Raw genomic sequence first — 27,554 nt, 5'->3', positions numbered from 1 at the left:
AACTCTTCAGGTAGTTTTATTATTAAGGGAGCTCTACACCCAACATGGGGCTTGAACTCATGGCCCTGAGATGGAGGGCTGCGTGTTCCATCGACAGACTCAGCCAGGAGCCCCTACAGAGTTTTGAAGAGAAACAGGGCTTTAACCAGGGGAAGGAGGTCAACAGTTTTTTATAGTGCTGGAAGTACCATGTTTGTGATGAGACTGGTCCTGCAGAGAGGGAAACTGGTGATGTGGGAAGAAAGAGGAAGACAGAGTGATGTCCGGGAGCAGCTGAGGGGAGGGGTCTCGGGTGCTCGTGGAGGCCTTGGCGTTAGGCAGCGGTGTGGGCAATTCCTGCATAAAAGCAGGAGGAGAAGGGGTGCCTGGATGGCGCAGTCGGTGAGCCTCTGACTCCTGGTTTCAGCTCAGGTCTCGATCTCAGGGTCAGGGGATCGAGTCCTGCGCTGGGCTCTGTGCTCAGCACACGGAGTCTGCTGGAGATTCTCTCAGTCCCTCTCCCTCTGCCCCTCCCCCACAAATAAATAATCTTAAAAAACACACACAAGGAAAGGCAGAGCGCAGGGGTGCAAATGCAGGCCCGCGTGTAGCTGTGACAGAAGGGTGTGAGCGTCTGTCTGCTTCTGTTTGTTCGGGGCAGTAGGAAGAGAGCGAATCAGCTGGGCGTTTATAGGTGTTCAGGTTTTATTCGCTGAAGTACTGCGAGCAGGGGTGTGACGGGATCAGGTGCGAGCCTAGTGATTCGAGACTGGAGGGCTGTAAGGTGGTGAGGCGTACGGAACACTGCAGATGGGGTAACGACGGGTCTTGACCTTGGCAGTGGGAAGGACAGGACGCGGCCCAGAGACGTTCAGGAGGTGACAGGTGTGGTCAGACGTCCTAAAGCAGGCGCCTTGCGGCCTTACCGTTGCCTGGTTTCCTGCAGGGCCCCGACCGTATCTCGTATTCCAGACTGACTCATCCCTGACCAGACGAGGAAGGATGTGAGCGGCAGAGACCTTGTCTTGTTCTTGGTTCTGCCTCCTACACCTGCAAACAGCCTGGTGCTTGCTGCCGCCGGAGGAGGGCGTGACGTGAGGCACAGACGCAGGCAGGGTCTTGCCTGGCACACTGGGAGCGCGGGAGTGTGGAGACACGACCAGTCCTGGAAGTCCACTCGACCTGGAAGTCAGAAGCAGCGTGGAGCAGCCCCGAGGCGCACAGCCAGCCTCGCTCTGTTCTGTGGGCCAGGATGTCCCCGGGAGCTCGCAATTCCCTGTAAGGATGGTGCTGCTCAGCCGGTGACACGGGAGCGTCACTAACACGTGGACGAGCGGCTCACACGCAGCGCTCACTGAGTCCCGGCCCGATTGGGGTTAACCTGCCTTTGTTAAGTCATGGAATCCTGTGGGGAAAGAACAAGGAGAAAGGCACAGATTTCTCTGCGACGGCTGCTGGGGTGGTGGGCGTGGTGAGAGCAGCGCTGGCTGGTGCGTTCCCTCCCAAAGTCCCCTGCACTCCCGTGGCTCCGTGCCCACGTGTCTCCTGCGGGACACCCGGGGCAACAGCTTTGCTGGGGGGGTGATGGCCAACCGAGTCGTCGTGTCCTTGAGGGAAAGGAATATTTTCTTTCTTTTCTTTGCATCCTTGACACTTCCTGTGACAGGGAGAAGCCCCCGAACGCAAAGCTGATTTTTTTCCTTGCCGAGGCCTAACTGATGAATGAAAATCGTATGTGTCATGTCAAGGTGTACAGCTTGACGTGACGGCATACACGCTGTGGAACCATCACCCCACGCGGTTACTTTTTCTTTTGAGTTACTATTCGGTAGAGTTTGGGGAAACACAGCCTCAGGAACGGTGCTTTTCTCCGCTGGAACGTACGGGACCGGCTGATGTCCAGCCGTGCGAACGTGGTTGGGGAGGCAGGCCACAGCTGCTTGGGGGTCTTGGAAGTGTGACGCTGGCCCCGCGTCTGGCCTGCAGGGGTGCGGTCGCTGACGCTGTCGCTGATGAGCAGGGCTGAGGCTCAGACTGGCCTGGGCCTCCCTCATGCTATCACCAGAGCTCGAGGGGGCCTCTCCTCGAAGCCCCTCATCTCAGCGCCTAACGTGGTGTCTTCAGTTCCTGCTTGTTCAGTAAACAAATTAATAACGTGATTTTTTCCTCCCACTCCATAATAGACAATAGGCCTTAAAAGTCCATAAAAACAGGATCTTAAAAAAACGAAACATCCAAAGCCAACTAAATGTCTAATAATAAAGTAGGAACGCTAGGATTCGTGTGGCTGTAGCTTGTGTACCCTCTGAGCACAGCACAGCGTGGAAACGTATTTTTGACAGAATAAGAAATGAAAGGAAATGATACAAAAATTTATAAGACAGCAAAAAGCATACAAATAACAAAAAAATAAAATATACCGAAACAATAACTATGATTGTGGTTTAGGGAGATGGAATTAGTAAGTGATTTTTGTTTTATTCTTTCTATTCTCTAAGTGTTCTTAAATGTGTTGATATTACTAATTATAATTAAACATTTTATTTTAAGATTTTATTTTTAAGCAACATCTCCGCCCAACATGGGGCTCAAACCCACAACCGCGAGACCGAGAGTCAGCTGCTGCCCCAGTGAGCCAGCCAGGCGCCTCTCTAGTTGAACATTTTCAAGCTGAACCCACACTTCATCTGGCAATAAAGCTACTGTCCTCGATACCATGCAAGATACGTCCCCAACTCACGGTGCAAGAAACGAGAAAGCACATCTGGACAGAAAAGAAAGATGAAAGGAAAAGGTTTTGCCTGGCATGTGTCCGTAAATTCAGTTTCTCCTGAGAATGTGAGGGAGGACAGATAAACATCTGCTATTACCCTCACCTGTGTTCCCCATCTACTTAAATCTGATGTTTCCCTCTGTCCGTCTTCACATCCCTGTTCTCACTGGCACACAGGCCCAGACTGGTTCCCAAACCAGGACTGCTCCAGACTGGTCTAAGTTCAGCATGTCACGCTCTGTTCCACTCCCCAGACCTGGAAAGACTCAGTCTGACCAATTCCAGGGCAGGTCAGTCACACCTGCTGGACCCTGTCTTATCATCTCCCTCCCCTCTTCCTCCATGTCCCCACCAAGCCCTGGATACCCACCTATCCTGGAAGCCCCCACCCTTCCCCAAGGCCACGGTGTCCAACACCAAGGAGGGCGAGGGGTCAGACGGACACCTTGACTTCTACTTTTATTTATTTTTAATTTAATGTGGGCTCCATGCCCAACGTGGGGCTTGAACTCACAACCCTGAGATTAAGAGTCAAACTGCTCTACCGACTGAGCCAGCCAGGCGCCCCAACACCTTTGACTTCTGGCTATGATTTTAGCAACTGTCTGTGTGCTAATCAGAAGTAAGCATATAAAATTGTTAAATATACGTATATATTTATACGTAAACAAATACATAAAATTGTCATATCCATGACTGAGTCATATACATAATACGTACAAAATTTATATATGTAATTCAAGTACATAACTTATAAAATAAATAGGATATATACTATTTTATTTACTCTGGAAAACCTACTATTTAAAATATGCCAATTAGTATGCAAAATAGATTTTAAAGATGAGGAACCTGAGAGAGGTATTAGGACACGAATCCCTTTGGTGGGGAAGAATTTAGAATATACTGCTATTCAACAAGGAATGTTAGAGATCTTAAATCCTTTTTGAAATAAGATGGAAAATTAGCAACTACAGGAGATTAATGGAATCCAAAAGGAGCCATCCAAAATGAACTCTAATAAGGAACCAAAATTTCTTAGAAAATAAGTAGTTTTCCATTTTATTTAGAAAAAACATCATGAAATGAAGTACCTTTTCTCAGTCTGTGACTCCCCAAGGTCAAGAATTTCCCAGGTACGGGCATGGCTTTCTGAGAAGCTTCATCATCATGTGGCCCCTGCAGCAGCACCGCAGAGACAGTCATCTGCATACAAATATGAAAGGGCTTGACCCTCCTTCCCCGAAGGTCTCCACGGAATCTCGTGCCAGTGGAAGCCCTGGTGTCTCAAGCACTTACGTTGTCACCAGCCTTGCCGATTTTGGCCTCCAGTTTTCATGTACTCTCCCCTGGCTCAGTCCCCGTTTGCCAAACGCTGTGCCATCTCCAACATTACGTTCCTTCCTGAACTTTACGGAATCCTGTGAATTTGACAAGATTTACAGTGTCACTTAGAAATCAATTTCCAATGACAGTGGGGCGCCTGGGTGGCTCAGTCAGTAAGCATACAGCACTCAATTCTTGGTTTCAGCTCAGGTCATGACCTCAGGGTCATGAGATGGAGCCCTGTGCACTGGGCTCCGCGCTCAGTGGGGAGTCTGCTGGAGACTCTCCCTCTGCCGCCCCCACACTTGCACACTCTTGTGCACTCTCTCTCAAATAAATAAGTAAAATCTTAAAAAAAGAAATCAGTTTCCAATGACAAGAAGACCGATGGACAGGCAAGGACCTAGATCCAAAGGAGTGTTTGAGGAGGAGAGGTCATTGGGTTACAGTTTCAGGCTCTGCCTTTAAATGCTCGTGTGATACTCACTGCTCTGATGACCCACATCCTCCCAGAGCAGGAAGGAAACTTCCAGCGTTTAGTCAAACTCCCATTTTGCCATTCAGCCTCAGGGCACACTCCCAGATCACACGACAAAGGGGGAGCAGCTCAGGGCTACACTCCAGATCTGCGTTGTGTCCTCTGCAATCCTGGGGGGCGGTGGGAGGCGATGTGGACAAGACTGGCTCTCTTGCAGGTACCCCCCTCGGAAAACCCAACTGCTCGTCCCCAAACCTGCTCAGGGACCCTCCGCAGGCCAGGCCAGCGCTGCTCGGACAGAGCCCAAAGCCTGCACCCAGCCGTGTGCGATCACATCAGTGTTCACTGGGCCTAAACGAGCACGACAGCATGTTAGCAGCTAATCCTGAAAACTGCTGTTTCATAAGCAATATTCAGGGGCGATCACGGAAATGAAAACAAAACCAACCAACCAACAACTCCCATATCCTCTAACAGGAAACAAAGGGAGAGAGGTCGGCCCCACGACTTGTTCAGGGCCCACACTCTCGCAAGCCCGAGCCTGAAGCCTCCGCCTGGCCCAACCCCACCTTATTCCACTTTTCTCCAGAACATTCTGAGGGAGGGGCTGGTCTTCTGCAAGCAGACGACAGTTCTCGTGGCCTCCTGGCTTCCGGTTCCCAGCAGGGCACGTGCAGGTGAGCGACAAAACCCATCTACATGGAGGCCGTTGAGGAACACAGGTGTAAACGTTTTCGTCTTTTTCCATCTGAGTAATAAAATTCACCTTGGGACCAAACTCGGTTCAGTGAGGGGTATTTTAAAACCCAACTCACCCGCGCAGTCTGCAGCCACTTCTGAGAACTCAGGATTCCGAGGCCTAACCTGAAAAATTCCAAATAGCCTTTTTAACACCGCAGAAGAAGTCGTTATCCGGCCAGGGGAGCTGCTGACGGTGAACGTGGACGCCAACCCATGCGACCTCTCCCCAGAGGAATCTTTCTAAGGATAAAAATCTACAGCCACAAAAATTTCACCACTTGGGCGTTCTCTTCTGATTTGACCTCCAGCTTCACCTTTCCGGCGGGTCCCAGCTCCTCCCCTCATCCCGCCTCTGGTCTAAGGGCCACCGACCCGCCAGGCCATGGCCTTCTCGGCGTCTCCTCCTGCGGGAAGCCCTCCTGGCATCTCGAAGCTGCTGTAGGGCCTCTCTCAAGGGCTCCCGGCGCGCTGCCCGCTGCCACTCACCTGCCGTTTCCAGCGGCCACGCTTCCTGAGGGTGTTTTACGTCATAGCCCCGGTGCCAGGAACCCAGGGGGCCCTCGGCCGCCGGAGTTGAGTCTGGGAAGAAACTAACCCTAACGAGCACCTGCCAGGGCCAGGCACGAAGGTGATTTACGGACATCTTTCTGTTAACCGCCAAACATCTCTCAAATGTAAGAGTCGGTAGCCCTATTCTGCGGATAACGACACTGAGTCTCCAGAGTTCACTCCGGCACACGCGGGAGCAAGAGAGCCGTCCGCAGCCACGACGCTCTGCCCCCGCCGCCGGCCTGCGCGCGGGCGGGTCAGCGCGGAACCGCAGGTGGGAGCGCGCAGGCGGCCGCCCCGTGCCCCGCCCTCAACCCAGGTGGCCCCGCCTCACCCGGGTACTCGCCCACTCCTGCCCAGGGTCCTGCTCCACCTGGATGCCCCGCCCACCCTGCCCGGGGTCCTGCTCCACCTGGATGCCCCGCCCACCCTGCCCGGGGTCCCGCCCCCACTTGGGTGCCCCGCCCACCCCGCCCGGGGTCCCGCCCCCACCCAGGTGGCCCCGCCCACCCTGCCCGGGGTCCCGCTCCACCCGGATGCCGCGCCCACCGAGCGCACAGACCGGAGAGCCGGTGTCCCCTAGGCCTGCCCGGTACAACGCAACGCGGAGGCGCAGCAGCCGCAAGCCGCGTCCGGGACACCAGCGTCTGCAGCTCGTCGGGGGGCGGTTATGCCCCCGCAGCCACGACAGGGGGTGTCCCGCTCCGCCGGGCCCCGTCTCTCGCACCCGGAGCCCGCCCTCCCCGCGCTCGCTCGGCGATGCGCCCCCGGGCCGGCGCTCTGCTGTCCCTGCGCCAGCAGGGGTCACCGCGGACAGCCTCCCTAGCGGCCCAGGCTGTGCACCGGAGGTCAGCAAGGAAGGTCATTCTCAAGTACCGGGCTCTGCAAACAGGCAGGTGAACGGACCGGTTCGTGGCGTCTTTTACGCACCGAAGCTACTCAGCTGCGTTTGAGGCAAACGCCTGCAAATAATTGCATTTTACGTCTCCCGTCTTTTCCTCCCCGTTTCCAACCCAGGCTTACGTAAATCTAAATTACTGTGCGAATTCTGGACCGGCTAGATAAGTTATATTCAACCAAGAGACTTTGACCCTAACCCATCCTCCTCCACACGTTTCTAGCAGAATGAGTCCTGGGTCCTACAGGAATTGCGTGGTATTAGTTTCAATGATCATAGGGGCCTGAGTATGTGTTTCATTTTACAGAAGGAGGAGTTCATGCTGAACTGCATCTGGGACATTCATTCAGTTACAAATGCTTTTTAAATTTTAATTTAAATATTTAAATAAGTGCTGCCTTTTCTTGGGATGATGTTATATGTTTACGTAACAATGCTGTCATTTCTCAAAACGTTTTTTGACCTATTTTAGGTCATGAGAAAAGCATACCCCAAACACCCAAAATTTCGAAGGCAAGATGAACAGACACGCCGCCTTCAAGTTTCTTAAATTCACAATTAGCGTTCTTTCAACATGAGCAGACTAAAATGTCTTTTCTGAAACAAAAAGGAACATGATTAACCTTATTTCACCAGAGGAAACACATGGTGTCCTTTAACACTAATCCCAGATTCCGATGAAAGGTGTCGCGGGAGCAAGGCCTCTAACTGAAGTAACCGTCTCCTTTCGGAAAGGAGTCGTACAAAGCTCACTTTGCCCTAACGACAACAGAGCACGCCAAAGCTTGTCTAATGCTTGAATACACTTACTTGAAAATCACGGCATTTTCAGATACAACATTTGGAACTAAAGTGCTTGCTGTCCATCTGCTTCCCTAGCGGGCAGCGCAGCGTCCCCAAGAGCCCCACGGTGCTGGGCTGTGGACGCTGCAAAATCGTAGCCCCGACTCAGATCTGCGTCCATAGCCCTCGTTCCCTGCGGTACCTCTGGCTGCACCTTCCGGCTCCCCTCCGTCACAACCAGCTGCTTCTGCTTTCCCGCAGAGAAGAGAGGTGAAGGCATGAGCTGTCTTCTGCCAAAATCTGATACCCATCGCTGCATTTCCTGCGTTGGCTGGAGGCAAACAGAGCTCATGATGCCATTTCACACGATTTTTGACCCCTGTGTGTTATATAATTTTTTTCAATGATTTCAACTTCTCCTCCAGTTTTTGCACAAAGGTTGATAAAATCTCTAAGAGAAACTTTCTACGATCTACAAATAGGATATGGTCTAAAAATACTTAGAATATGAATAGAGAGGTTAGTCTGAAGAATGACCCTTAAGCAACCGGGAGTCGAAAACCCATGTGTAACTTTGGACTCCCCCAGAATTTAACTATTAAAAGCCAACTGCCAACCAGAAGCCTTACCAATAACATAAAGCATCAATTAACACATATTTTGTATGTTACACGTATTGTATATGGTATCCTTACAATAAACTCAGCTAGAGAAAAGAAAATGTGCTCAAGAATTAGGATTAAGAATCATAAGGAAGAGAAAATACATGTACAGTCCTGTATTTATCAAAACAATCTGCACATACGTGGGCTCAAAGTTCAAACTGCGTTGTTCAAGGGTCAACCATGCTGTTAAAAACTGAACAACGCTAGGAACCGGAAAAAGGCCACTGAGAGAGAGAAGGAGGACTTCTCAGTGTGCCCTAGGGAACCAAAAGGCAGTGTTCGGGAAGAGAGCAGAGCCGGCTGAAGAGACCGTCTTTGGACAGATTTATGGTCCCCTGGCCCACTGCAGACGTGATTGACAAGGAACATGCAGGGAACGCGGGACTCCGGACGGGACTGTGAGCCTCATCCCACCCGAGTGCTCCCTAACTCACTGCTGGGTCTCAGGGGGCTGCCCCTAAGTCGAGCCGGCACCGGGCAGAAGTGCTCAGGTGCACACAGGTGATCTCTACGAACGGCCTACTGTGACATCAAAGGAGCAGCGTGAGATGGCTTTCTTTCTCCAAATGGGCTTTCCTCCGGCTCCTTCTCTCACACTGTCAGGCTCCCTGTCATATCTGGACGCTCCGAGGTGGAAACGCACTGTCGCTTAGGACTCCCCGTGTGGCTGTGGCTGCCAAGCACGGAATCCAACTTCCTGTGCAGAGATGGGACCGTTGTCAGTTCTCCTAAAACAAAACTAAGTGCAGCAAACCCAGGGGGGCTTAGCACATCGTACCAACAAATACCGAGTAAACTTTCCTTAAGGAGTCTGTTTCTATTAGTTTATTTTATAACTCTGCTATTTTCCAAACATTTTAACATATAAGAAATAACCAAAGTTCAGGGGCGCCTGGGTGGCTCAGTCGTTAAGCGTCTGCCTTTGGCTCAGGGCGTGATCCCGGCATTCTGGGATCGAGCCCCGCATCAGGCTCCTCCGCTGGGAGCCTGCTTCTTCCTCTCCCACTCCCCCTGCTTGTGTTCCCTCTCTCGCTGGCTGTCTCTATCTCTGTCAAATAATAAATAAAATCTTTAAAAAAAGAAAAAGAAAAAAGAAATAACCAAAGTTTTGAATTAATCTGTGTAAAATCTCGTACTTGAACATGGGACAGGTTCAGGATATCAGTAAAGCACAAAGATGGAATACAATGTAGTAATTTGATTTTAGGATCTTCGTATCCCCTACTGTGCTACTCTGGACCATAAATAAAATGGAGACTTTAAAATGCCCTTTTTAAATTTTTAAAAACATTTTATTTATTTATTTGAGAGAGAGAGAGAGAGAATGAGAGAATGACTGGGGTGGGGGGGGAGAGGGAGAAGCAGACGCCCGCTGAGCAGGGAGCCCAATGCAGGACTTGATCCTGGGACTCTGGAATCATGACCTGAGCCGAAGGCAGACGCTTCACCGACAGAGCCACCCAGGTGCCCTGAAATGCCCTTGTTTAAATGTTGAGGTGATGTTGGGAGCTGAGCTCTTTCTCTGGCTTCCCGCTTCTGCAGAAGTCTCCGTCCGCCGCTGTGGCGGGCGCTGGCACGTGCTTTCCCCGGCTACTCCGGTCTGCAGTGCAGGCGGGCGACCCACGTCTTCCCCAGTCCGTGTCCTGTCCAGCACTCGGGGTCGGAAACCAGTGGTACAAGAATGCAGAAACCATACCCCCTCTGCTGTGGCACAGGCTGGTGGCTCATGTGGCCACCTCCCAGGGCAGCCATGGCCGACACTGCGCGTCCTTGTCCGCAGGGGATGCCAGTGCCGCGAGGGGCAGCTGTGGCTCGGGTGTCCGTGTGACTTCGTGACTCCCAGCTCATTGGTGGCCTCTGTCTCCGTCTCTGGCTCCTGCAGTCTGTGATCCACTCAGTAAATACGTATTTTTAGTCTACTTGTTTCTGTTGCTTACAACAAGCGCCTTGATTCATACAGAAACCAAGGACAGGCAACAGCTTCTTGGGGAATAAGGAGACTCGGGATTCATGATCTGGACGCTGGTGACAGCGTAAGAATCCGTCAGTGTGAAAGCCGGCGCCCCGAGCGCCTGAGCCGCAGAGGCAAGCTGCTCAGCAGAAAAGCATCTCAAGTGCTCATTAGCGGCCTCGCGGCGGAGAAACGCGTGGTGACAGACACGGAACAATACAGAAGCCACGAGGAGCTGACCGATGGGAGGGCTAGTGACTGCTGGAGTCCTCAACTGCTGGCCATGGACCAGCTAAGAACAAAGACCTTCTATGACGGTACTTGTAGGAAAATGCGGGCTAAGGTGCTTGAAGCCAAACTCAAAGTCGGGTCTCACTCATTGCCCAGTTAGTGGAATGCACAGATTCCAAAGTCAGAACACTGGGAACACACGTTGCCAAAGAATTGAAATAGATCTCCGTGTTCTGAGCCTCCCTTGCTGGAGGAAGTCTCCCTGTTCCCTCGTCACGAGCCCGTCTTCCTTGCCTACTTGCAGACCCCACAACAATGCGGCCTGCTTGCAAGAGGAAGCCAGGTCTTCACGAGCCCTCTCCCTGAGCGGCCAGGTACAGTCAAAGTCAGGGGAGACGATTTTGCTAGCTTATATTATATTAGAAAAGAAAACGATGGAATTACGTAGGTGGTATTCTGATGGGGCTCAACTGAGTAGGAAAGAATAAACTTTTAGATTAGACGAAATGATCAACGTGGGTGAGTTACCAGAGATCCTGAAGTCACCGGCTAGATAGGATAGCTGGGAGCCGTTCCAGACCTAGGCTTCATTGTTGCAGCAAGCGCTGGCCCACCAAGGCACTCGCCCAGACCCGCCACACAATGTTTCCAGTAGGTCTGATGATGCAGGAACCACGAACACAGGGGAACCAGGGCATGTATCTGCAGTTGCCTAAGAAATTCCTTTTATGGACATAGGAGGACCCCTGAGTGAGGACCTGGGCTGGCCTTCTTCCAGCCTCAAGCGAGCTGAAAGGCTACTCCCAGGCTTCTCAATTCTGCCGACCCAGTGGACCCACGACTGTGTGAGGGCTGCTGAGACCGCCAAGGTTGGGATACTCCTCTGTGGTTAGCGACAGGGACCCGGAGGGGGTTTGTCTACTCCTACCAGCATGCAGTCTTGATGACCTGCGTATATTCTGAAGGAACTGTCAAACCAAGAGAGAGAAGTCCTGGCTCAGTCCGTGCTGTCGTTCCCACCACTGTGCAGGTGTGGACCACCTCCGCGGTCTGCCCTGGATGGCTCCTGCTCATGGACGCTGACGTGCTAGAGGTCCCTGCGTGCACCATGGGGGAAATAGTTCAAAGACTCGGGGACACAGAACGTTGCAGTGAACCTTGAATGGTGAACTGCTCACTCCTCTCCCATCTTTGTCCCTTGAAGAGCTACAAGACACTGTTCCCCAAAACCTTGAGAAATATCGGCAAGGAGAGCACCAGCTCTAACCCTGACCCAGGGTCCTGGGATCGAGTCCCGCGTCAGGCTCCCTGCTCAGCTGGCAGTCACTTCTCCCTCTGCCCCTCCCCCTACTTGCGCTGTCTCTCTCTCAAATAAATGAATGAAATCTTAGGAAGGAAGGAAGGGAGGGAGGGAGGGAAATGAAAGGAAAGGATAGAATATCCAATGGAAAAAAGATAGTCTCTTCAACAAATGGTGCTGGGAAAACTGGACAGCCACATGCAGAAGAATGAAACTGGACACTTCCTTACACCACACACAAAGATAGACTCCAAATGGATGAAAGACCTCAGTGTGAGACCTGAAACCATAAAAATCCTACAAGAAAACACAGGCAGTGATCTCTTTGACACTGGCTATAGCAACACTTTCCTAGATATATGACATTAGGAAAGGGAAACAAAAACTAAGATAAACTATTGAGACTACACCAAAATAAAAAGGTTTTGCACAGCAAAGGAAACAACAATATGAAAAAGCAACCTATAGAAGGGGGAAGATATCTGCAAATGACATATCTGATAAGGCATAAGCATCCAAAATATATGAAGAACTTCTACCACTAAACATCAAAAAACCAAATAATCCAATTTAAAAATGGGCAGAAGACACGAAAAGACATTTTCCAAAGAAGACATCCAGATGCCAACGGACATGAAAAGATGCTCAACATCACTCATCATCAGGGAATACAGATCAGAACCACATGAGATACCACCTGATACTTGTCAAAATGGCTGAAATCAAAAGGACAAGAAACAACAAATGTTGGAGAGGATATCGAGAAAGGGGATCCCTCTTACACTGTTGGTGGGAATGCAAGTTGGTACAGCCACTCTGGAAAACAGTGTGGAGGTCCCTTAAAAAGTTAAAAATTGAGCTACTCTATGACCCAGCCATTGCACTAGTGGGTATTTACCCCAAAGATACAGACGTAGTGAAGAGAAGGGCCATATGCACCCCAATGTTCATAGCAGCATTGTCCATAATACCTAAATCGTGGAAGGAGCCGAGATGCCCTTCAACAGATGACTGGATTAAGAAGATGTGGTCCATATATACAATGGAATATGACTCAGCCATTAGAAAGGATGAGATCTTGCTATTTGCAACAATGTGGATGTAACTAGAGAGGATTATTCTAAGTGAAATAAGTCAGTCAGAGAAAGACAAATACCATGTGATTTCACCCATTCTACCATTCCATATGTGGAATCTAAAAAACAAAAGAAACAGGCAAATGAAGAAACCAACCCAAAACCGCAGACTCTTAAGTACAGAGAACAAACTGACGGTTGCCAGAGGGGAAGTGGATGGCATGAGTGAAATAAAGGGAATTAAGAGGTACAAACTTCCAGTCATAAAATAAATAAGTCTCAGAGATAAAAGTAGGGCACAGGGACTAGTCAATAATACGGTAATAACGTTGCATGGTGACAGATGGTGACTACACTCGTCACGGTGACCACTAACGCATGGAATTGTTGAATCAGTATTTGTGCACCTGAAACTAATAGAACATTGTATACTAATTACATTTCAACTTTTTAAAAAAGAAATCTTTAGTAAAAATGTTTTAAGAAGCCCCCAAGGGATTCTAATGTTCAGTGAGGGTTTAAAACTACTTCCCTACGGACACCTGGGGGGGCCAGTTGGTGAAACATCTACCTTTGGCTAATTGTCATGATCCCAGAGTCCTGGGATCGAGTCCCGCATCAGGCTCCCTGCTCAGCGGAGTCTGCTTGTCCCTCTGCCCTTTTCCAGGCTCATGCTCTGTCGCTCTTTCTCTCTCAAATAAATATAATCTTTAAGGGGGAAAAAACCCGACTTCCCTAAACAACGAGCTCTTTGGAAGTTGGGCCCATGTCTGCTCATCTCTGGTATTGAGTCAGTAAACCCGTCAGAATCCTGCCTGGCATGCACCGGGCTCGTGATAGCTGAGCTGCTGTTCGTGGTCGGAGCGGTAGGCGTAGAACTCTCCTCTGGCCGGTACAGCTCCTGACGCGGACGCCTTCCCGCCCAGTGAACTTGCACCAATCCAGCTACACCTGCTGATGACAAAGAGGAGAGAGAGCCAGAGGTTTCGAGGGCCGGGTGCCTCCGCGGACCGTCCACTGCATGCCTGAGTCACCCCAGGGGCTGCTGTGGGCCCACGGAGCCTTCCAAACCGCGAGCATCTTGCTGCACTCCATGTACACAGTTCTAGGAGTTTTGAGAGTAATTCTGGCTCTGTGATTTTTATCGGTGTGGTTAGGGGATAAATTCACGGGAGTCCACGTCTGACTTGGCCAGTTCCGTTCCTGGCTCTGCTGCGTACCAGCTGGAGGCTGCAGAGAGGCCCCTAGAGTCCCTGGGTCCCGTTCCGTCGGAAACCTGGCCACACCCCCTCTCATCTCCCTCTGCGACCTGATGGCCTCGACTCCCCAGTCATGATGCAGCGGGCCTGGCCCCCCGGCGACCCTGCCCCACCCAGCAGCGAGAGCCCCAGAGCCTTCCCACAGCCAGGGAGCGCCGGCCCCACCGCCAGCAGCTGAGCGGGTGGTCTTGGAACCCAGGGGGCACGATCCTTTTAGCCCAAAGAGTCTGCACTCTGCTCCCCCAGAGACCATCTCCTGGTTCCACGGGGACCAGAGCACTCTGGGAGTCCAGCTCAGGCTGTGGGTAGGTTGGGTTTTTTTGTTTTTTTAGATAAAAAGGACTATCTGATGTTTCACGTAGCCTGGTCTTTGTCCCGATCGGGGTGTCTCGGCCTGGCAGCTCAGCGACGGCCGCACGGACGCTCCCCCTGCGAGCCCCAATGGGGTGGAGCGCTCCGCAAACACACGGGCGACCCACAGAGACGCCGCAGAAACCAGGTCAGTTCCTGCTGGGGCTGGAATCACAGGATTGCCAACCTTCGCTGGTGACTCACGTGACTGGGAACGAGTCCGGGTAGGACCAGGGATTTTCGTTTGAATCACGTACAGAAACGTGCTAATGGGACTTGACCTGCGTTTAAAAACAGTGAAGAGACAGACCTTTCACTCTATGTGGTGCATTCCGGAGCCTTGCGTGTTAGTTTGGGCTTCTTTGGGTGGTTTTGCTCTGGATTCTAAAGGGGATGTAGACAGTTGTCATTGTGGTTTCCTGGGTGTCACGTGAGCTAAATGGGATCAGACTCCGGAGCTGCCTCTCGTGACAACATGGCATTAACAGAGCCGTGAGCGTCGTCTGGCACCTGCGTTTAGCCAACACTTTCTGTCAGGGATGCTTCCCTCACACCTCCCCCTGCTCCTCTCACGGCCACAGCCCTGCCCTGTGCCCTGGACGCCAGCAGTTTCCCCACCGGCCCCTGCGCCCCTCACGCAGCCCCGGGCTCCTGGTGGCAGTGCCTCACGCTATCTGCCACACACCCTGTGCGGTCACATCGCACCCCTGCAGCCTGTGTGCAAGGCCTTCCGCCTGGCCTCCCCCGAGCTCCTGTCACGGTGCCCCAGCTACGGGGGCCCACATGCGTGGTTTTTTCAGGGCTGACAGAAGCTCCTCGTCCCTCAAGGCTGCAGAGGATGCGCCGTCCGCCTGCCCCAGCACCAAACCAGCTCCCCTCACCTGTCCTCCCGGTCCTGGTGTGGGTGTCCTGGGAGAGGCTCCCTCCCTGACTAGGGGGTCTCTCCCACACCCTCGCGGCTCCCAGACTCTGTAGGGATCAGCAGCGACCACACTCCCGGGGACTGTGACCTCCTGCAGGTCGGCCTCCCCAGTGAGCCGGCGGGCTCCACGAGGCAGGGAGGGCTGTTGTCCTGTCGTTGCCGTGACCCCGCGCCCACCACCTCCTGCCCAGCAGGTGCTGTCCGCACGGACCTAAGGCAGGAGTCGCTTCTACACAGCAGGCTTGCTCTCCCCCTATGACTTCCTTCACCCTCCTTCTGATAGGGCTCAGTCTCCCCCTGCATGGTCCCTCTGAACCGCCCGCCAGCCTCTGCAGGAGTGAAGGGTGTAGGGTGCTGGGAGCCCGCCAGCACCGCCCCCTGGGGTCCTGCTCCCTCTGCGGCCTCTCGACCACCTGCCTGCACCTCGCACCGCTGGCTGCCGCTGGTCTGCACGAGAGCCGGGTCAGTGGAAGCAGCTTGGAGACGCGGGCAAGGGTGGCCTCTGTGCCCACGGCCGTGTGGTTGGCACCAGCTGCCATGTGGCTCGCGGCCCAGCGGCCCACGTCTCTGTCCGTGGCTATGCAGAGGGGCCTGCCTTCGGCACCCAGGGAGGTGCAGCGCACTCTGCTCTCCTCAGGCCCACGAGGTCCTGTTCTGTGACCCCCCACTGACCTGCTCACGGGCTCCAGCCTCCGAAGAGCCGCTCTTGGTGGCCTCACTGCGAGATCCGGAAGTCTCACAAGCGAGAGATCTGCTCAGACAGCTCCTTCCCCTACATTTTTTTTAAAGATTTTATTTATTTGAGAGAGAGACCGTGAGTAGGAAGGGCAGAGGGAGAAGCAGACTCCACACTGAGCAGGAGCCTGACATGGGGCTCGATCCCAGAACCCGGGATCACGACCTGCGCCGGAGGCAGACGCTTCACCGACGGAGCCCCCAGGCGCCCCTCCTATCTCTGTCTCTGTCTCCGCGTGACGAATGCAATCCGACCCCACAGTCTGATTCTGCTGCTGGGGAGACAGCCGTCGCCCCACCGCCTGGCTTCCATGCACCGGGCGCAAGGACAGACCCCAGCCCCAGGGCAGCGAATCAAAGAGGCCGAGTCCATTGTGAGCGTCTGGGGACACGCACACAGAGATCTCTAAGGCCCTCTCCTCTGTGCCAGCCTTTGGGTAAGTTCAGGCACGACTTACTTCAGATTCGGTTGCACAGCCTGAGCTTTGAAGGGCTCTTTGAAGGCCCCGGTCGCTCACTGGACACGCAGGCTCCCTGGACAGGAGCCATGAGCAGCCCGAGGTGGTACGAGGTCAGTTCTGGGCCCAGAGATGAACGACCTCTCAGCCACCCCAGAACCGGCCCAGAGCGGCGCTCGCCACACAGGGACTGCGGCTGTGCGGTCCTGGCCGCGGTGCCAGAGCCTGGCACGGAGGAGGCGGGCGGCGTTCACCGACTGGATCCGTCCAGCGTCCTGCCCAACGGAAGACCCGCCGTCCCCACACGCTCCTCCCAGCGCCTCTGCTTAGTCGCAGCCCCCGGGCTGTGTCGGCGCCGCGGGCACGGGGCCTGTCACCATCCTCCTGGAGACGACGCTCTCCCGGCTCGCGGTGCCAGCTCCATGCAGCACTTCACCGTCTCCTCTCTCCTGTCCCCCGAGCAACGGGAGCGAGGTGCCGGACCGTCTACCGCGTGCGCAGAATCTCACCTGACGGCGTGTCTGTTGAGCCAAGTGCACAAGCCTCTGAAGAAACGCGCAAGGAGATTTAACTGCTCTCGGGTGCAGTCCCTTCGGGACTGTGTGTGCGTGGACGGCCACGTCCCCCCGGCCGGGGCAGGCGGCAGGGAGGATGAGAACCAAGGAAAGATGGTTTTGAGCCCCAGTGAGCATGACTAGCCTCGGACACAAACACCTCCCGGGTATGGGCTACACCCTCACCTCCTAGTTACCTCATAACTACACTGTGGGATCTGGACCCAGCTCTGAGGCTCACAGTGAAGACAGTAAGAACACCACCTTCCCGAAGGATTCGGTACGATCAAATAAGATAATACGTGGAAATGTTTTGATAAACTGTGGAGAAATGAAATATCGTTACTGAAAATAGCATAGTAGTTGGGGTGCCTGCGGGGCTCTGCCTTCGGCTCAGGCCATGATCCCAGAGTCCTGGGATCGAGACCCATGTCGGGGTCCGCGTTCAGCAGGGAGTCTGCTTCTCCCTCTGCCTCTGCCCCTCCCCCACCCCCCGTGTGCTAATAAATAATAAAATCCTCACAAAAGAACAGCACACTTATAGAAGAATGGGGGGTGACGCGGCGTGTACGCTCAGGACAGCGAGGCAGAGCTTCTCGTACGTACGCAAACATGCGGGTACACCTCCTCGCATCGGAAGGGTTCCGAACGCACCGATCACAACACGACTCTAAAGGAGAGTATACGGAGAGAGACCACAGTTACGTAAACAAACACTGCTTCTGAGGACCGTCAGTTTGCGTACAACCAGAGCACTTGGTTTTGGTCTTCATATCCAGTGTTGGAGATCGTGTAGACGGTAGTGCTTTCACTTCACTCTTCATGGAAAAAGTCTTCAGGTCCCACAGTAAGTGACGGCAGTAGTACATAAACTTGATGAATTTGCTTTTAAAAACTGGCCACATTTACAGACCCCAGCAACGAAACCGTTGGAAATGTCCAGGCTTGAGAGTTCTCGTTAATGACTTTGGAGGACTGACAGAGATTGGCCGGTAGTTAATTTTTAGTCTGAATGAGTGTTACATTTCCTAAACAATATTCCCAATTTGGCCCGGGCCTGCCAGTCTGTTTCAGATCAGTGATGCGTCTTTCCGGGACAGTTCTGAGCTGGTTTGTGCCCGGTGGGGCATCAGCAGAATTCTGACGACACAGCACACGGACTCATGCTGTTCTCCTGCAAATCCCACTGCAGAATCCCACAGAAATTCCTTCGGCCTAGAATGCAGAAAGAGCTACACTGTTGTTCATGGTTGGGACTGTCACAGACAACCGAATCTCAAGGCCACATTCTCCTCCACACAGTACCGCTGACATTGCGACTTCCCGGAGCTCAGAAAACACCGGACAAGCGGCTTCCTCAGCACCCGCACGCGTACTTTTGCAGGCTGTGGCTTCCGGCTCCTCAGTGAGCAGGACTCTGTATGTTTCATCAAATCTCAGGTCTTGGTTTGTGGCCACCCTAGTGATCCGAGTCCTGTGCAGAGGCGATATTCTGACTTGACCCGCAGCCAACCAGGAGGCCCGCGTGGGGCCCCAGCTGCAGACGCGGCTCTGGTCCTCAGGAAGGAGAGGTGCTTGGCTACCCCTCGCTGCCAGCCACGCTGCGCTGGCCCTCAGGAGCTCGTGCAGGCGGTCCTGAGACGTCGCACGGCCTCTTCACTGGATCCTGCCCCCTAACCTGCAGCTCTGAGAAAATACATTTGTTTCAGTTGGTGGGGGCATCATTTCAATCTCGTGTAAACGCCCCGTAGCCTAAGAACGTGAGATGGAACGGCGCAGACGGCCTTTGGAGGGACGGCGATGTGGCCGCTCGTGTCCCACAGTGAACGTTACGCCCAGCAGGACAGTTCTCCATGGACGCTGTGAGGGCCCCAGGAACTCGTTTCATCCTAGAAGACACGTGGGGACATCCACGGGAGAATACCCCAGCTGAGGTGTGTCCTCTCCCTGAGAACTCAGTCCACGGCCGGCCGAGCATGGTAAGGGTATCCTTGCAGTTCAGATCCTGTTCTGTTTCTTGAAGAGGCTCCTTTGCTAAGATCCAAGCCCTGTCCACTCACTCACTCACCGTGAGTATGAACTCAGATCTATTTCACAAAGTCACAGTAACTGGTTTAAAAAAAACAAACAATTATTAACAGCTTTCCCCTTTTTGGCAAAACCGTTCCAAGCACCAGATTGGCTGTTCAGGGATTTTGCAAAGTTGGCTCTTCACTCAGGTGTCCCCAAATACTGCTTTGAATAGCACACAGATACTGATTTTCTTTCCTCCCATTTCTTTCTTTGGTTTTCCTGTTGCCATTTTTTAAACTTCTGACAGGGTCCTAGCAGCTTGGATATCAGGTCTCCTGGTTCAGAAGTCTGTTTTCTGTTAAAATATGGCAGATTTTAAAATTCAGAATATCTTCTCAATCCCATCTTGCTTTTGCTCATGCCTCGATCCTGCACCTGTGTCCCTAGTGACAGGACGAAGCCTGCCAGTTCAGGGCCATGTTTACATGCAGGGAGGCACTGACTTCACATCGAGTTTTTCTTTATAGCCAGAGAACATGGCAAAAACATTCTATGTGTGATTTGGAAAAACTGCAATACTAGATGTCACGGAATTGTTTGATCACTCATTCAGTAATTACATTTTTCATCAAAAAAGACAGTTTATCGAGTTTCTTGTGACTGGTGAAACCGAGCGAGCCCGTGCCGACTTCTGAAGGGGGACAGGGACGGGACGTGGTTGACATCGGCAGCACCAGTGTGCGTGGAGCCCCGCGGCCCACAGGTTTACCCAGAAGTCAAGCCAGATCTCCCAAGTGAACAGAAGCCTAGTGTGACTTGTAGCTGCCAGGACGAGGGCCAGCCGGTTGCTCACGCAGAAGACAAGAAGACATGACGGGGTCCAGGGGGCAGGTGGGGGACACTCTTCTTTTGCAACGCCAGCTGACATGAGGGCAGCCGGGGGCACGACGCAGAGCTCACAGTCTACTGGCCTCTCCCCCAGTCACCATGTGGCTTTACCCGTCCCCGTCTTTCTCTGTCTCCAAAAAACCGTATTTCTGTTTACCCCAGCTAAGCAATTCATGTATTCATTAATGGAGCTATTTTACTTATTTTGGGTCTTTCAAAAAAAAAAAAAGAACACTACTCTGTATCAGGTTCTAAGTAAGACTACTAATACTTCCCAAATATTGAGAAAGCACACCCTGTTCTCTCTAGAGGGTGTGCTCCCCGCATCCAAGCTAATCACACTCCTGTGCGGTGCTGCTGACTCACGGCAGCTGAGCCGGTTGTGCACAGGTCGTACTTACAGGTCGACCCTCGGCATCAGGAGGACGGGAGCCGCCCCACAGCACGCACACTGCCTCTCAGCACAACGGCCTCGTGGCACAGGCCTGCGGACAGAGGGTACGGCTCTGAGCCGACACGGACAACCACTGCATTCCGGATGAGGGACAGGACACATGTCAAGGGCCACAAAATGAGTGTTTTCTATCGTAAAGAAATCATACATGACGAAAGAGGAAGTTTTCAGATTTCCCTCGATAAAACTGACGTGTGTCAATGAGTGAGGATACCACACACACAAGCACACAAATAAACCATCGTCAAAGACAATCAGATCAAAAAAAAAAAAAAGACAATCAGATCTACTTCTTACTCGAAGTTCAGGACCTACCACCTAAATCTGTGAATGTTTTTATTCATAAAACAGTAACTATTTCACCAATGTAAAGGATATCGTACTTCCAAAGTCCCAAATGCCAAAACCAACCTTCAGCTTAAACCTGCGTACCAGTTACGATGATAACCACCTATCCTTTCCTTCTCATTGTACTTGTTCCACCGGAAGACCGCGAAGAAGCCAAAAAAGTCTTAAATATATTGATCGTTAACACCAACAAAGAAGAGTTTAAAGAAAGAATATATTTGAGCCACATAAACAAACACAAAGGTATTACATAAGAGAAAATAATGTAACATTTTATGTAAGTACCTAACATATGAGCATGCTCTTACATCTAGAACAAAAAATAAAAAGGTAATATGGGTACTATATATATATATATTTGACAAGTGTGCATTAAAGAGTTCTCTATTATAAAACATTTAAATTGTGGAGGATACTTTTCATGACACAGAAAACAACTGTTAATATAGGCACACCCACAATTCTTATAAAAATATGCTTGCTGAAGATAAAATTCATCTGAGCACTCATCTCTCAGATGTGCCAAAACTATGAAGTTATTAATCACGGGATACGACCTCCCACTTTTGTCCTGTGAGTTTCAACACTGACTGGTACGAGTTATGAGTTACAATTAATTACGGTTATTTCTCAGTGTTTCTGTCAAGCTCCCTACAGGATGCATCTATTTAACATGAATACTTAAAACAACAATATAATTTGTATATAAAAGTCACTTAATGTTCTTTTTTTCCTTTTCGAAAAAAGGCACTATATTTAGAAAAGAGTTATGACCACAAGTAGTGCTTTGGAAAATCTGAAACTCCCAATCAGTGTGCTCCAACAATGTGAGCGTATCTAAGCCCTAACTGAAAAGAACACAAAATGTAAAAAGCTGATAAATTTAAAGATTATAAAATTGGTTTATTGTGAAAGCAATTCAAGAAAACCCAGTTAAAATCTTACCCCGATGCTACCCAATAAAACCGAGAAGGCATTCAACACTTTAACATTAGGAACAAGGACAAAGAACAGGACAGACCACATCAAGGCTGTGATTCAAAGTCAGAAAGAGGAAGGACTGCTCGGTGTCCTTCAGGTGAGCACAGAGGGCACGGTCGGGTACCCCGTGCCACTATGACACTGTGGGGTGACTGGGCAAACTGGAGTCCGGGGGACATGAAGAACTCATATTCCTGTTTCATGGGTGAACTCGAGTAGCTGAACTTTTAGGAACAGCTGCCTTTAGTGACAGCGGGGTGCACAACAAGTCTTGGGGGGAGCTTATCGAGTTCTCCATCACGGTCCCACTACGCTCCCAAGACCCCTCCCGCGTCCCCCCACCCCTGGTCTGAAGGTCCTCTGCCGCTGTTCAAGATGCGCACTGGGCCTGTGGCCACCGGCACACCGTAAGCCTCGCAGCCCTGCTCCGCAGCACGCGGCAGCAGACGGCACCCGTCACCCGCACGCTCAGCGTTCTAGGGAGAACTCCACGACTGCTCGTCGACAAGACCAACGAATCTGCACAGTGGCTGTTTCCCCTCAGACCCACTTCAAGATCTACTTTGCTGTTTTCTTAATAAAAAGGCTTAGAGTCAATAATTACGCACGATCGACCTAGGAATCATTATATACAGCACAGTGATTGCATTTTCTGAGCACTGAGTACTTAATGTAAAACCTGTCGCTCCCAACTTCTGAGTCCTCTCAACGGAAGGGTCAGAACTCGGCTTAGATTCTGTAATAAAACCAGAAACCCATCTCCCCAGGCTGAGGCTTTCCATAGCAGTTTCAGCCCTTGAGAATAAGAGTTAGTCTAGAGCTACTGAGAGACCCTTCTGCACAGAGGTGGCGGCCGCCGCCACTCTAACTCACGACCAGCCATGACCTTCACAGCTTAGACTGACACAGTTGATTCATGCTCATTTTGTTCCTTTAAAAAATACTCTTTGGAGACCATTATTATTATTCCTGTAAGACACATACTCTAGTTATAGCTCTTCCTGTAAAAATAAAAGTATAATCATGATTATCTCTATTTCTTTGCTAAATTCAACTACCGATATATATTTATTAATCCGATCACTTTACCAGCTATCTCACGACCTCGGCAGCACCCTATACACTGTCCAGGGTCAATTCTCAGCACAGAGAAGCAGGAGCAAGTCTCTCTTCAGTAAGAACATGCTTGTAGGCAATATTTCAATGTAGTCTTTAATGTGTTTGTTACAAGTGGGAACTAAAGGACTAGAATTTACTTCCAAAACTAGGGCAAAGGTACATTTCCAAACCTCAAGGAAGGTAAACCACCACGTAAAGCTTACTTCTGTCATGTACATTATGAACCCACTTAGTGATTTCCCATCGAGGCTAAAAATTAGTCCAAAGGAGTGTCAAGGGGAAAATCAGGCCTTATCTTGTTTGCTCCTTTCAAATTCATCAGATAATACCGTGTGCCCAGAGAGCGCACAGTCCTCCTCTAGACACTCTCCTGACAACAGCCCTTTCTACAACACTGAACTACCTCTCGTGTCTGCAGACTGCCCCAACCAGATTTCAACTACCTGTGAGATAGACAGTACAAGCCACGTATTCTAAATGCATACATTCAAAACTACCATCTTAAAATAAATTGGAAAGTAGGGAAACCTTAAAAAAAAAAAGATACATTCTGCTATCACACTATTATAAACATTATAAGTGTGTGTGTGGGTATATATATATAGAGAGAGCAGATAATCAAGATTTAAATAAGATGGTAAAAAATCAGGAAATGTAGATTTTACCAAAGGAACTACAGTAACCACCCCAAGCTACAACTATAAACAGAGTCACTACTATGGCAATCTGTCTAGGTTCTGGAAAAAAAACTAAAACAAAAAAACACAACCCAACCAATCAAAACAAAAAAAGAAAACAAAAACAAACCCACAACAAAACCCATCAAAACCTATACTAGAGTATGTGGCAGTAATTAATATATTTCTATGGAAACTGTCTCATGCCTTATAAGCCCCTAAAATAAAATCAAGGTCACTACGTGACTCACGATAGCACTAGGAGGGAAAACACCGGAAGTAAAACAGTCTTCAGCCTTGGTCGTAGCTAGACATCAAATCAGCATGAAGTACTGGACATCGACACGACATTTTTGGCTTGGCAGACCAGTGAGGCGTGCTTTCCACTGGCTGACAACTGCCTGCACCGCGTAAATGCCGTGATATGGAGCGTGTGACTTCCGAGTCTGAGAATGCAGTGAAAACCATCGGTGAACATCTGACCGGGCAAAAGGAATGGCATCCATCCTCCAAACAGGCTCACTTCCCCCAGCCCCCAAAACAAACAGTAGTTATAATAGCAAAAGAAACAAAAAAAGGTTTTTTTTGATTCTTTAGAGCCAACTATGAAAGAGGTCAGCAATATATAAACAGCAGCAACGGACAAGAGAAAGAGATATCGTGGATGAAAGCATCTTGCGAGACGTCTACTCATCTTTTTCGGTATCAAGCCAGAAGACTGCGACTGGCTTACTTGGAAATTTCGAGCGTACGTGGGTTGTCTCCTTAGATCCTTCACAGATTTGGAATTCAGTCTACCTGAGGGCTCTACAGCCACGTAAGAAAGCTTTCTTTATCGAGCTTGGTGGCAGCCAGCACGGACTCCATGTCATTGAGGATGTCAGAGCTCAGGGCCTCCTGCAGACTCGGCATCAACTCCTCCCCTTCGATGTTCATCCCGTCTCCCTCCAGCGTGCCAAGGTCCACGTTTGTCCCCGGAATGGCTTCTAGGTAGTCTGGGAAACGGTTCTGCTGGGAGGGCAGGGTGCTTTGGTTGATAGTGTCACCTAGTTGGGGCAGAGACAGAGAATAAGGTCGTTTTTGAAAAGCTACCAGCGGAGCTCTATCACGCAAGCATTCGGAAATGCACAGAGAAGGAGACACACTCCCTACTGACCTCCTGAGCCAACGCCCAGGATTTATTTAAGGCTAAACGATGCGTAGAAAACAAAATAATGCCAAATCTACTTCTGCTTCAACATTTGTTCAGGTACCGAAGCAACAGCTCGATTACTTATAACGATGTGGTTGGCACAAAAGGGGATCGTGAGAGAAATAAAAATCCCTCGAAACATTATCTCCAGCAAGGAGAGCAAGGAGGCACACAAGAGCATCACCGCTGCCCCCCAGATACACACCACTGTCGTGAAAGCACATACAAACACTGGCACGCGCCCCTCTTCCCCTGAAGTGCGCTGTGGGCACACTAGCAGGAAGACACTGGGTGCACACTGCAGTCCACTCTTGCAGAGTCCCATTCCCAACTACAAAACAAGCCTCCCTGACGTCCGCGGCTAGCTAAATCTTCTCGCTTTCCTCCTATGGTCCCCAACGTACCCGCCATGACACCGTTTCTGAACATGACAGCTCCACGTTCCTTAGAGCTTCAACAGACACAAACCAGTAAGAGCCACAGGGGTTTGGAGAACAGAGCAATGTGGGGAAAGGAGTAAGGACAGCATGATGGAAAAGACCTGGGTGTGTAGGGTGAGTGAAGATTTAGGGGAGTGAAGAGGAGGAGCTGGTGAGCACTCGAGAAAGCATCAAAGCCATGCGCTGAAGGAGCACAGGCAGAAAAGCCGTGCCAAACACTCTGCGAAGCCATCGGCCAGAGAGCTGGCCAGCGGGAGAGCTGATCCATGCCTGGAGCGTGGGGCAATCAGGGGTCAGCAGACGAGCCCCAGGAGCCGGCTTCCTGACCCCCTGTTCTCCTGCGCCCCCAACACCTACCCTGGACCAGAAACCCTCAGGGGAGAGGAGTGAGGACACCGAATCCACATAGGTCCATGGCAACACACCTCTGGAGAAGGCCCTCACTGCCCTGCCAGCCAGCTCAGGATCAGGACCCTAAGCGCTGCAAGAAGTCACGTCATCAGTTCTGTTCAAACAGAGCGACGCCGTCCATGCTTAGAAACTGGGACATTTTAATTGCAAACTGCCACAGAGAAACAGAGCAGGCCCGATCAGAGCGAGGTTTATGGGGTCATGACTGGTTTTCTTCCCAATAACCTTTGCTCCCAGACCCGGCGACAACAGCCGTGTCCCTGAGGCCAGCAGAGGACGCCCACCTGTGTCCATCTCGTCGACACTGTTCAAGAAGTCGTCCGGGGTCCGCGGGACGCTGTAGCTGCTCATGCTCAGCCCGCTGTCCGTGCTCTCGTCCCGCGAGTGGTAGGTGCCGCTGCAAAACAGGGGCGTCAGACACCGACACTTCCAACGACTCCAGGGTCAGCACGAACCCTTCAAAGCGCGGAACGAGCACCCACCCCTTCGCTGGGGCTCAGACAAGGCCCTTGGTGGGCAGAGGCAGGCGGCCTGAAGGGGCCCCAATCTCTCCTACCAGGCTGGGTCTGGTGGCAAGAAAGGAAAAAAAGACAGGCGCGCAGCTTTCCTAGCGGGAAGGAAGTTCTCTGTGCGGGTGTTCTCTCTGTAATATCATTTGAGGCTGGGGATCTGCCTGGCCCACGTATTTCGAGGTCTGCATTTCCCCAGCGGTACCGCACAGGCACACGCAGGAACACAGGCGCCGGGAGACTCAGGCAGAGAGTTCAGGCCAAGGAAAAATCAACCCAAATCAAAGAACCAGGAGTCCTTTCTGGGCTGGACCCAAAGGGAGGCGTCACTGTCCGTGAGATAAGAAGCCCCCTGGGAAGCCTGGGCTCCTCACTCAAGCAGCCCGTGGTGATCTCAGGGTCGTGAGGTCAAGCCTCCCGACAGCTCCGCGCTCTTCAGGGAGTCTGTCTGACATTCTCTCCCTCTGTCCCAACTCGCACATGCGTGCTCTCTAAAATAAAAAAAAACAAGTAAACAAAAAAGGGGGTGGAGGGAAACACCCCTCCTCCCTTTCCTTGGGACGGCTCCTTACTTCTGCTGTTTAGGGGAAACAGAAACCCCAAACACCTCAGCATGAGGAGAGTCCTTAGAACTCCAGTTACAGGAGAGAGACTTAAACAGGCACACACCTTCAGTAAAAACAGAAAACTACGAGCAAAGATGGATTTTAACTTTCGGCTAAGTGAAGTCCCACCCACGCGTGGTAAGAACCCTCCTGCACACACAGAAACTTCCGAGCCAGCAGCGCGCACACACCACCTGGCACGGACTGGGAACTTCGGGGTTCTGCGAATTCTAGAAATCTGACAGCAAAGTGCAGTAAAGGGAACGGGTATTCTTGACGCTCTCTGACCCTGACATGAACGTTGTTAGGTGTCCTCCAAGCTCGGACACATAAGCAGCTGTTTAGCTCACACAAAGTTAAATAAAAAACAGCTAACTAGTAGAAACAAGCTCTGTCAGTTGCTCAAAGTTGAAAACTCAATCCCCCATCCCAAACTTCTTCTCTTCACACTCCCCCAAGAGTGGCTCTAACCTCCCTGCTCCCACCGCTACACTGAGCCCCTGCGTGACTCCACCCGTCCCCCCACCGCTACACTGAGCCCCTGCGTGACTCCAACCGTCCCCCCCACCTCTACACTGAGCCCCTGCGTGACTCCACCCATCCCCCCTCACCGCTACACTGAGCCCCTGCGTGACTCCATCCGTCCCCCCTCACCACTACACTGAGCCTCTGCGTAACTCCATCCGTCCCCCCACCTCACCGCTACACTGGAGCCCCTGCATGACTCTCAAGCTTCTGACAGATGAGTCAGAAGCCTCACGAAGACCCAAGAAAACATCTATGTGCCTCTAAGGCCATTTTACCCAACAGTGCTGCTTTGGAGAAGGCCTCAGGATGTGGCTGGTTTTTACCGTGTCCCAAGCCCTGAGCTGGACAACGGCCTGGTCA

The 27,554-nt window shown here is 51.4% G+C and overlaps 1 protein-coding gene and 1 long non-coding RNA gene across 6 annotated transcripts in view; both read right to left on the bottom strand.

The window, feature by feature from the left end:
• Positions 1-6,094, bottom strand: LOC130544548 (uncharacterized). Of its 2 annotated transcripts, XR_008960919.1 has the most exons (5): positions 5,784-6,094; positions 5,126-5,420; positions 4,052-4,173; positions 3,847-3,958; positions 1-2,106 (listed from the first exon to the last, which is right to left on the bottom strand). It is a non-coding gene; the product is annotated as an uncharacterized LOC130544548 (long non-coding RNA). The 2 variants fall into 2 exon arrangements; XR_008960920.1 differs by having other exon boundaries at positions 4,052-6,094.
• Positions 6,095-20,927: 14,833 nt separating this feature from the next.
• Positions 20,928-27,554, bottom strand: part of YAP1 (Yes1 associated transcriptional regulator) — a 113,956-nt gene continuing 107,329 nt past the window's right edge. For all 4 annotated transcript variants that reach the window (XM_048217133.2, XM_057316753.1, XM_057316754.1 and 1 more), the window contains 2 exons: positions 25,837-25,949; positions 20,928-24,555 (listed from right to left, as the gene is read on the bottom strand). In XM_048217133.2, the coding sequence (XP_048073090.2) occupies positions 24,317-24,555; positions 25,837-25,949 (352 nt within the window). In that variant the 3' untranslated portion in view covers positions 20,928-24,316. The remainder of the gene's footprint in view (positions 24,556-25,836; positions 25,950-27,554) is intronic.

This window comes from Ursus arctos, unplaced genomic scaffold, assembly GCF_023065955.2.
Source record: "Ursus arctos isolate Adak ecotype North America unplaced genomic scaffold, UrsArc2.0 scaffold_22, whole genome shotgun sequence".
Classification (NCBI taxonomy): Eukaryota; Metazoa; Chordata; class Mammalia; order Carnivora; family Ursidae; genus Ursus; species Ursus arctos.
The sequence above is the reverse complement of the archived record's forward strand: the minus strand, read 5'-3'. Positions and strand labels throughout refer to the sequence as shown.